Source organism: Sinocyclocheilus grahami, unplaced genomic scaffold (assembly GCF_001515645.1).
Source record: "Sinocyclocheilus grahami isolate Dianchi unplaced genomic scaffold, SAMN03320097.WGS_v1.1 scaffold104.1, whole genome shotgun sequence".
NCBI classification, from domain to species: domain Eukaryota; kingdom Metazoa; phylum Chordata; class Actinopteri; order Cypriniformes; family Cyprinidae; genus Sinocyclocheilus; species Sinocyclocheilus grahami.
Window position 1 is genome coordinate 633,409 of NW_015505283.1, and position 10,916 is coordinate 644,324.

General features: G+C 35.4%; 1 protein-coding gene and 1 long non-coding RNA gene across 2 annotated transcripts in view; one reads left to right on the forward strand and one right to left on the reverse strand.

The window, feature by feature from the left end:
* Nucleotides 1-2,860: 2,860 nt before the first annotated feature.
* LOC107588485 (uncharacterized) overlaps nt 2,861-10,916 on the reverse strand; it is a 9,658-nt gene continuing 1,602 nt past the window's right edge. Inside the window, exons 2-3 of the long non-coding RNA XR_001609590.1 lie at nt 5,236-5,244; nt 2,861-2,872 (exon numbers count right to left, since the gene is read on the reverse strand). This is a non-coding gene — a long non-coding RNA (uncharacterized lncRNA). The remainder of the gene's footprint in view (nt 2,873-5,235; nt 5,245-10,916) is intronic.
* pnp4b (purine nucleoside phosphorylase 4b) overlaps nt 4,959-10,916 on the forward strand; it is a 13,135-nt gene continuing 7,177 nt past the window's right edge. Inside the window, exons 1-3 of the mRNA XM_016276591.1 lie at nt 4,959-5,088; nt 5,461-5,538; nt 7,794-7,966. Coding sequence (XP_016132077.1) covers nt 5,066-5,088; nt 5,461-5,538; nt 7,794-7,966 — 274 coding nt within the window. The 5' untranslated portion in view covers nt 4,959-5,065. The remainder of the gene's footprint in view (nt 5,089-5,460; nt 5,539-7,793; nt 7,967-10,916) is intronic.

A 10,916-nucleotide genomic window follows, 5' to 3' on the forward strand; every position in this document is an offset into this window, starting at 1 on the left:
CAGTAAATGTGACACCAACACTTGCAATATTTGAAACAGGTACAGGCTATCTTCAATCTAATTTACAATGTAAATGTAAAGGTAAAACATTGTTCCATTTACTTATGTTTTGCGTTGATTAATAGATCTTAATCAGGTTAGATAAAATATCGATTTTTATGTGGATGAAAATGAGGATAATTCTGTCATTTCTGACACTGTATTTGTGTCAGAAATTGACTAAGGTCACATTTTTATGTAAACACCCTTTTTGCATTCCACAGAAGAAAGTCATTCATTCAAGTCTGGAACAATGTGAGGGTGAGTAAATAATGTCAGAATCATGTATAGCTTCACAATGGCTGTGCTGTAAGATCATTATTAATACATGATTAGTCCTGAGCTCTCAGCTGAGAAATTGCTGATGTGATGCACAGAATTATGGATCTGGATATGTGCTTCCCTGTTTGCATCAGCAGTTTGTTCTATTGAAATGTAATTGAGTCTGATTTGTCGAGTTCATTGGGACAGAAACCTCTTGAGACTTTGATGATTCATCTGTTGACAACAAAGGAAATCTGACTTTTACTTATATTTGTTTTTTCTGAGCTATTGGCCTGGATTTGCAATATCTGATTTTGCATGCTCACACAGAGTGTCCTTGATTACAGGATGTGCTTTATTGGCAGAAGATCCAAATACAATGTGAGTCAAAGGCAGAAATATTATTGATTTAAAATGCTCCTAGAGAACCACATCAATATTTCAATTATCGTATATTGATTCAAAAGTAAGATGTTATTGACACTTAGTAAAGTGATGTCATTATTAGTCTAGTCATCTTAAGTTACAAATTGCTTTTTTGAGTAAAGAACAGGCAAGGACAGTCTAGAGCTTTCAGACTTGACATCAGCCAGGGCCACCCAGTGGATATAGGCTTGATGAATCATTAAACTTTGCCCTCAACAAAGACAAAGGTCAGTTGATTAATTATAGGTTGATTTAAGTCCATTGTGCTGACGTCAGTCAACAAACTCCATGCAATTAGACCAGCTCAGATGCATTATGGTGTTGCTATAGGTAAGATAATGAAGGGAGCCTTTTTAAAGTCATATTGTTCTGAAAGGATGGAGGTATACCAGTGTAGTATTTTAAAGTTCACCCAATAATGAAAATGTTTCATTTTCATCAGTCATCATTTACACATCCTCAACCTGTATGAGTTTCTTTCTTCTGTTAAACATAAAAGAAGATATTCTGAAGTATGTTGCAGTAGCCACTGATTATTGAAAAAATACTATGGAAGTCAACAGCTGCAGCGATTGTTTGGAACCGAATTGTACCAAATTAAATCAAGTATGCTTGAACATTTTGTGTGTTTTTGGTACGTTTAGATGTCTACATTGTGTCGAACCACACTAGCGTTCATTTGGAAGCAGACCAAACAAACCTGCCAAATGTAAACACATGCTAAGTCATTTACATTCAGATTATGATCTTTAAAGGAATAATTCACCTCAACTGTCATCAGATACTCATGTTTATGTTGTTCCAAACCTGTGCGACTTTCTTCTGTGAACGTAAAGTACTGCAAATAATATTATGCGATTCTCAAAAGACATTTAATTTTACTTGCAGAGTGTATGATGCAATTTATTGTTATTAAAGAGCATGTATCATTATTGAAATCTTATAGAAATAATGTAGTTCACAGCAGGGTAGAAGAGTCATTCACTTTGACAGCTCATGGAGGAAAGTTAGTCTTGGGTGAAATTGTGTTTTGAGATTTATATTTATATTTATGCAAATGTTGTTTTGTTTGTGTATGTGCGTGTGGCTTTTAGATGGTCTGTAGTGTTTGGAGTGACTTTATATTGTTGCATTCTTATCAGCACTGTCAGGTTATTTAAAATATAACTTTTTATCACTTGCTCTGTGTCAACTAAGCAGCTCTGCGGTGATGAATGGACAGATGGCATGTTTGGTATCAACACCAAATCATCCTTTACCTTTACACACACACACACACACACACACACACACACACACACGTGCAACACATAACATGCACTGCCGTTCGTTTACCTTGACTTCACGTTCACAGTCACCTCTCCTGTTGGGTCAGTAGAAGCTTGTTTGCTAACTGAAGAGACCACACTGCGCTGCCAGCACATGTTGGTGAGACAGCTGGCAGACTGTATTTCTGGACAAACAGTCACAGTCAGTCTCACCCATCCTCCCAGCAGGGCCTCGTCAAATGAAAACTGATCAAAACACAACACCAGCCGAATAGCAGCACAGAGGCAGTCAGATTGTGTTGGCTTGATAAATCTAACCATATCAATCAATAGAGAGATAGTCTCATGCTCACCAAGGCATTTATTTGATGAAAATGTTGAAATATTATTTACATTTAAAACAACTGTTTCCTATTTTAATGGAAGCTTATTTTTCCACAGTATTAAAATATTGAAAAGGTAATTGGGACTTGACATTTTGTATCACAATTGCCCTCAAGGCTATCGGTGCCGATGGTATCTCACAATTCTGACATTTTCTTCTCCGAATTCTGAGTTTACATGTCACAATTATAACTTCTTTTATCTGGATCCTGAGTTTTCATCTTGCAATTCTTCTTTTTTCCCCTCTTAACCCATTTAATCCCACCGGTCACAATAGTGACCGTATAAAAGGTTTTCATTTACAAAGCTCTAAAAACCTTTCTGACTGATGTTTTAGTGCACTTCCTGCAAAAATGGAAAAAATAAAGGGTCTCAATTAAATATTTGCAGTTTCACATGATTAGTGCAAATTGTCACATGACCAGAGCAGTTTATTTCCTTTTTGCATTTTGAGAAGATGATGGCTGCATCAAAGCTCCAAAACAGAAAGGCTAGTAAAGTGTGTTAACATAAAGATATGACAAAGAATTTGGTACTCATTATCTTTAAGGTGTCTAGTATTAATATATGAATTCACATATATTCAGTTTTGTTGAGTGTGGTCATAAAATGAGTAAACATCTTGATGGTCACAATAGTGACCGGTGGGATAACAGTGAACTTAGGTATACAATATAAATCCAGTTGCAGTTGTTAGTGAAAATGATACTAAAATGTTGCAATGACAACATATTGCACTAAATTAAAAGTTCAAATGTTACAAATAAATTACAATATTGATGTTGTAATACTGGTAGCACTAATATAAAAATTTGATGATATATTTTACAAAACAATTTTGAAATACATTGATAGTTGTATTTTTTTTTTTATCTTTTATCTCAGTATTCATATCAATGTTATAATCCTTTCAAATTTGTATCTCACAATTATGACCTTTTTAAGCACAATTGTGAGTTATAAACTCATAATTGTTAGTGTATGCCTCACAATTCTGAGAAAAAAAGTCATAATTGTAAGATGAAAAGGTGTTACTATCTTTTTTCTTATTCGGTAGCAGAAATATGCTTTAATAGTATTTTTATATATTTTAAAATGTCATTTTTTCCTTTGATGGCAATTATTTCAGTCTTCAGTGTCACATAATGCTTCAGAAATCATTTTAATATGCTGCTTTGGTGCTAAAGAAACATTTCTTCTCATTATAATCTAGGTTAAAAACAGTTGTGCTACTTAATATTTTTGTGGAAACAAAAATTTACATTTAGCTATTAACGTGTGCTAACATTACACTTGACAGTGAGTTGACCTTGCTAACAGAGTTAGGTTAACAGTTAGCATATATGTGAATGGCACTCTCACACAAATCTGTTCAGTTTCCTTTTGGTCAATCATGAGCTATGTTCATTTTCAGTTGGAAATATGTACTTAACAAAAAGCAGGATAATCTTTGAACTATTGGAACTCAATGAATGAGCAATAATTTTTCTGTCCCTGTTGGTCAGTCAATGCTTTGCGTGCTGTGGACATCATATAACTGTTACATAATTTAACATCTGGGCATGTTACTCATTGACAGGAACTACCTTGGACCCCTGGCACAAAAAAGCCCTGATACTGAGCTTGTTTCATTCAACAAAAGCAGTAAATACAAAGTCACTACTGAGTAATTTTGTGAAAAACAAGTTAGGTATTTTGCTTAATTGTGGCTTCTCATATAATGTTCAGATTAGGTTATTTTCCATATTACAGTAAGTTATCAGCTCAATATCTCTGTGTAGAAATGATGTCTCAGACACTGTTGTAAATGCATCAGTGCATTTAGATTTCGAGTCGCACCTCTCCAATAATACTGAGTTTGCCAATCCATTTCCAAGCCACAGTATAAAGGCTTTGGAGAATTATAATGGACCCTGAAGCTCTAAGCTATAATGTACTCAGTAATCGCACAGCTCAGCAAAGTGCACAAACATGTAAAAGTGTTTTCACTCTGGCCCTTCTGACAGTCTTACAGGCTGATGTGGGTAGACCATATGTTTTCATTATTTTTTCAAGCTAAGGTCATTGTACAGCATCTACAAAGCAACGTTTGACAAATGGTTATTGAAAAATTATATTATATTGATTTAGCAGAAATTTATTAGCTGTTTTAGCATCTTTCAAGGGTCAGAAAGTTCTTCCTAAAATATAAATTTATTTTGAAAATTTGAAAAGTTTGTGTGTGTGTGTATGTGTATAGAAGTCATTGGAGACCAATGTTGTTTAGGACCCCAGTGAATTTCATTGTATGGACAGAAACTGTTTAAAATATATTTTCTATTTCATAGAAGATGTATATTATTTTATATATATTCTTTACACACATTACCAGTAGGGCTACAACATAAACAAAATGTAGTGCATTACAGCCTGTACACTAGCCCATGGTTGTCTGCATTTTGAGTAAATTGTATTTATTTTAGCGTCTGGAGCTAAAGTTTCTCAAGGGACAGAGTCATATAATTTCTTGGAAAGGATATGGAGATTTCCCGCTCTCACCATTTATGCAGCCAATGAGACGAGACCTTGTAGTCCTTTGAGAGGTTATTCGGGCTCGGTCTCTTTCTCTCTCTTATCTGTTCTGATAAGACAAGTACACACTTTTTGCAGGTACTGTCAGCCCGTGACTACCTGTGACTGAAATCATGCACACCAAGGAAAACTCATGTTAAAAATGTTTAGTTTTATGTAATTTATATAATTTACATACCAGACAATGTATAAAGCAATTATTATTAAAAGCATTATTGTTGAATTATTACTATTTACTATTTATTGAGCTAAAGAGTCAGTAGGCAGTGTAATTTGGATTCACAGCTGTTATCTTAGAGTATGATCTTTTATGCATTTAATCAATTCAGTAAGGTCAATAAAAATATTTCAGGCCTGCCAAACACACAATATGGAGCAGAATTATCTTCAAATTAGATGCAAATTAAATAGAGCCTTGACAATTGCATGCTGTACATTTGTGTTTTGGACTCCATTCAGAAACTCTGAATGTGTCCACTGATTGCATTTTCACTGTCATTTCTTCTAGGCTTTTACCTGTTTCCAGTATTATGGCAGCTTTATACTTTCAGATGTTTGCTACAAGCCAATTTTCAAATATTAAGAGGTGGTTTCTCTGGTTTCATTCATATTAGTTAATTTCCTGTGTGCTTTATACGGAACACATTTTCATAACTGTCTCCGAAAATCTTGAGACGGTATACAAATGATGTGGTCTTTTACAGTGCAGTTGTTGTGAGTTGTTAAAGTAAAATAGACTTGATTGTTCTTACATTAATGTGAAGGTCTGTTCTGTATTTCCGTATTGTGTATTGATATTTACATTTGCATTTACATTTATTCATTTAGCACATGCTTTTATCCAAAGCGACTTACAATTTGCGGAATACATCAAACAATTAATCTTAAAGAGGTAAATAGACACAGGAAGTGCTCGTAATACCAAGTTTCAGGCATTGTTCAAATAAGTACAAGCTAGACTGGGATTATGTAAAGAGAAGCAAAGGTTTTTAGTTTTTTTAGTTTTTTAGGATGAAGTCAGATAGTGACGAAAGAGATGAGTTTCAGCTGTCATTTGAAAATTGTCAGGGAAAATTTTGATATCTGATCAGAGAACATATTCCTACTTTTTGAAAACTAGTAGTCTCGCTTTCACAAAGAAACAGCGTCACACACCGCGGTCTTGAGTGAGCAGAACCCCGGGCTGGACTCCGCTTCGTCCACGGTGAAAGCCGATCCGGCGATCCACAGCACAAAGTTGATGTATTTCCTCAGCAACCAGCACGGATCAGCTCCAGGCATGACGAAGCGATATCGTCCTCTTTTGGAAGACCAAACAAAGTAGTTTTGCTTTCACAACAAAACACACAGTGTCTCCACAACATGGCCGCGGCGGCAACAGCGAGAATAAAAGTTACGACTTCTTTCTTTGCGCGAACATTTGGGCAGTGTTATGCAAATCTTCCCACATTGTGACGTAGACATGTGGGGGTGTGATAGAACGAGCCGTTTTAGCCATTGACTCTTAAATTTTATAAAGAATATCTCTTTGGATTTGAGACTTTAGTCTTTGCAACTTTACAGATCTTCTTTATGCACCAAGAGCTTGTAACACTCCAAAGAGAAAGAAAAAATTGAAATCGCATCATATGACCCCTTTAAAATATCATCTTGTTGTGATGTTGGGTGCCAGAATCGACGTAATACAGCCTCAAATTAGAAATTTGATCGCATATCTGCTGCCACTGCCAGAGAAAAAAAAACGACGACAGCTGTGGTTAAACGCGATAAAATGAGCAGACTGGACAGAAATGATCGTCAAAAATGCTTGCGTTTGCAGCGCACACTTCTTATCAGAAAAGGTTTAATAAAGTATCGTCTTTTGTTGTTATGGGTGCGTCTACAGATTTCTTGCCATATGTCTATGTTTCTTGTATCTCCCGACTATGTCGTGTATGAAATAATGTCTGTGTGCATGTGTGTAAAACAACAAACTGATGATTTATATATAATCATTTGTAATTGTATATACAGTACATTGTTGTGATTAATTGTGGCTGGAACAATAATGTAGCTGTAAAAATAGTTTCCTGCTGAAATGTAAATGTATATACATCCTCATCATGACTAGATGGACACGGTGAGTTTGTCTTTACTTTACACGTTAGATGTGATCCACCTCAGAGTAACAATCCTGTCAGATCGTCCATCCTTTGAGTGAGAGTGTAACGTTACAGGTCGGCCGATCTGGTTTCGTGGTTAAAGTTAACCTTTTCGACATGTTTCCGTGTTGTTGTTGCTCAGCAATAGCATGAACGTGATGTTGTCTGGGGGTTTGGCAAAAGGAGAGTGGGACTGTGGGCGGTTCTCGGGGTAGAGACTGAAGGCGGTGACTGTGTAGTTCTGAGTCAACTTTTTATGGAAGTCACAACGGTTCGTGAAAAATCACAGCTACTTTATGCAGGCTGTGTGCATTTTACTGTGGACTGACTGTTTTGAATCTTATATGGTAGTTAAATAGCCCCTAGACCTCAGTTATCCTGAAAAAAGCAAGGAAATTTCAGTTTTGACAACATGGGACCTTTAATGTTTTCAAAAGGTTTGGCATTGCACAAATTAAATATAATATGAAAACTATAAAACTAAACCAGTTGTTAATTAATTATCTTGATGCTTTGAGTTTATTCAAATGATGCCGAATTTGCAATTTGAAAGATCATCATGTTTCTCACTGTAAGCATTGACTAATAATCAGAAGCTTGTGTTTTTCCACTTAGCATCTTATCTGGCACAATTTGAGCAGTTATCAATGTGACCTGTTCTAATGCATCTGGCCATCATTCTTTCTTTCTCCTGACTCAGCTGCTGTTCCTTTGATGACTGCAAACTGACTACAGAATGGCTGCTGAGCAGGACGAGACACAGGCCAAAGATAGCTATAGTGTGCGGCTCTGGACTGGGACTTCTCGCAGATAGTGTCTCAAATAAACAGACCTTCCGCTATGAGGACATTCCCAATTTCCCAGTGAGCACAGGTACTGGATTCATGGAAGCATATCAGAGCTGAACTGAAGGAAGAGTTCTTTCTTTCTTTCTTTCTTTCTTTCTTAATAAACAGCTTAACTGCCTGCTGTTCTTCAGAAAAATCCTCCAGCTCCTGCACATTCTCAAGTTTTCCAGTATCTTTGGTATATTGACCCCTTTCCAACAGTGACTGTATTATTTTGAGATCCATCTTCTCACACTGAGGACAATTGAGGAGTTGTTGAAACAAACTACAGAAACATTATGTTTCTGTAACAAAACATATGATTTGGCATATGCAGTAATAAAGCAAAGGATAGAGTCGGTGGATGTTCTTTTGTTAATTTACACAGCGTGGTCATTTCAGTCAGCATGTTGAGTCTATAAAAAAGCTACTAGACAGACACGGGAGTTGTTGCTAATGCAGGGAGCGAATCTGAACAGAGGTTTTCATTCTGTCCCTCATTGTATTGTATGGTTAACAAATTATGTCCAGCTCCTGGTAATATGAGCTACAAAATGAATAACTACTGCCTATGAATAAAATATCATGACTGGAGCAAAAATAGCCCCTAATATCTGCCACAGGGAGTTCATACTATGATATCTTGGACAGGTTTAAATATTTATATGGCAAGGTGAATAATCTTGAGAAGCGTTCAGATGCATCACATGATATCTGCACTACCTGTAGCAGGTGTGTGTGTGTGTGTGTGAGTGTGGGTACTTGAATTATGGCTGAAGAATAAGAGCCCTTGTAATTAAGGGAAAGTATAATAAGGGTCTTAGAATCCATTTGTGTTGTCATTCTTTCTCTAATCCACTTCATAATTTAAATGTGCTGGTTTACAGAGATCAACAGAAGAATGACTGACAGTTTGAATAATGAGAACTATGGATGCTCTGTGCTCATTTTTTAAATAATAAATTCTTCGCATTGCCTAATGCATCAGTCATATAAATCACCAAGTGTCAAATCAAAATCAAATTTCACATCACTTTAGTGTCACTACACCATATAGATGGATGTAAAAAGTGTCTAACAACAAATTATACATATATTTAGTTTAGCTGTATATATATGTATATACACAATCAAACTAAACTCAGTAAGGTTTAAGGTTTAACTTGGAAAAATATGCACTTCACTTATTTTTCATTAAAACAAATTTAGATAATAAGGAATTTTTAAGCATAACTAAATTTCTCTCAAAACTTTTCTCATTACAGTCATTGTTTTGCCAAATTGCATGACAGTCTGATCAGGCGGCATGCACCGAAATGTTCATTTGCTCATTCATTGTTACAATGTTGCAGGAAATACATTTCAGGGTGAGTGTAATAGCCCCCCTCTCTGAGTGAGTTTTTTTCCCCTCAGAGTCATTCATCAACGCTCGTGCAAGAAAAGAGGAATCGGCCCCTGGAAAAACAGAGCTATTATTCCAGCAGAACCTCATTACACTGCAGGTTTTAGGGCCAAACACATCTCATCAGCCAAAATTCAAGGTTACATTTACATAAGCTCCCATTCACTTGGCTCAGTCGGCTTGTTCCTATATCAAAGTAAGTTCCTGAAGCCACAAACAAAGTGCAGCCTCCGTGCTCATAATTTTAGAAAACAATGTTTGCTCCACCTGTTCGTACACTAATGATACATAATCAGTCTCACTAATGCCATCCTTGATGACATCAGCAGTCATCCCTAAGTGGCAGATATCAACTTTTTCAATGTTGAATGAGCATGCAAATGTAAATCGATGAACTTCCAAATACAGCCAAGCCAGCAGGATCTCTGAGACTCGGGAATAGTCATTAGTCAGTTAACTTTATATTGTAGAAAAGGATTTGTTAGCTTCTGTTATCAATAGCAGCATTTGACCCTCTATATGTTCATTACAGAGAGGTTATTAGATATGAATAACCCGATGCAATATATTAGGAAGAGAGCAAAGAGTAAATGTTTTACAGCAGGAGGTTTTTAATCAGTTAAATATACAGTTGTGCTCATAAGATTACAAACCCCTTTCAGAATATGCAAAATGTTAATAATTTTAACAAAATAAGAGGGATCATGAAAATGGCATGTTATTTTTTATTCAGTTATAAATAATAACTGAATTTATAAAAATGATCCCGTTCAAAAGTTTACATTCCCTTGAATCTTAATACTGTGTGTGTGTCATTTCCTGGATGATCCATGACTGTCAAGTTCCATAACTGAAAAATGTAACTGCCTGCTGTTCTTCAGAAAAAATCCTCCAGCTCCTGCACATTCTCAGGTTTTGCAGCATCTTCTGCATATTGACCACTTTCCAACAGGGACTTTGATTTAGAGATTAATTGAGGGACTCACTTTACTGAGCATCAGTAAATGTGTTCACTTTTTAAGACAGTACTACTAAAAAATAAGCTTATTCAGGACAGTACTAAATAAAAAATAATATGCAATTTTCATGATCCCTCTTATTTTGTAAAAATTATTAACATTTTGCTTATTCTGCAAGGGGTATGTAAACTTATGAGCACAACTGCAGCTTTTAAGCCCAACTGCATTTTGTCATCAACCTGCTTTATCACACTGCGTTGTAAAATCAATATCAAAAGTGTCTCATTTTGAAAATATTTTCCGATTAAATGGTATTACAGAGTTTGTCGTGTTACTCTCATGAAATTCTCACCTCAAGGTTGTATTTTAGGATTTAATCCCGCAATTACAATGCAATTAAAATTTTTATATGTTATATAAATATTGTATAACTGCAATATGTTATGTAATATTTATATATATATATAAATGTATAAAAAGTATATATATATATATATATATATATATATATATACTGTATGTATTTTTGACCAAATAATGCATAAAATACTTTTTTCAAAAACATGGAAAAAATCTTACTGACCGAAAACGTCTCGGGTTACTTATGTAACCATGGTTCCCTGAGTAGGGAACGA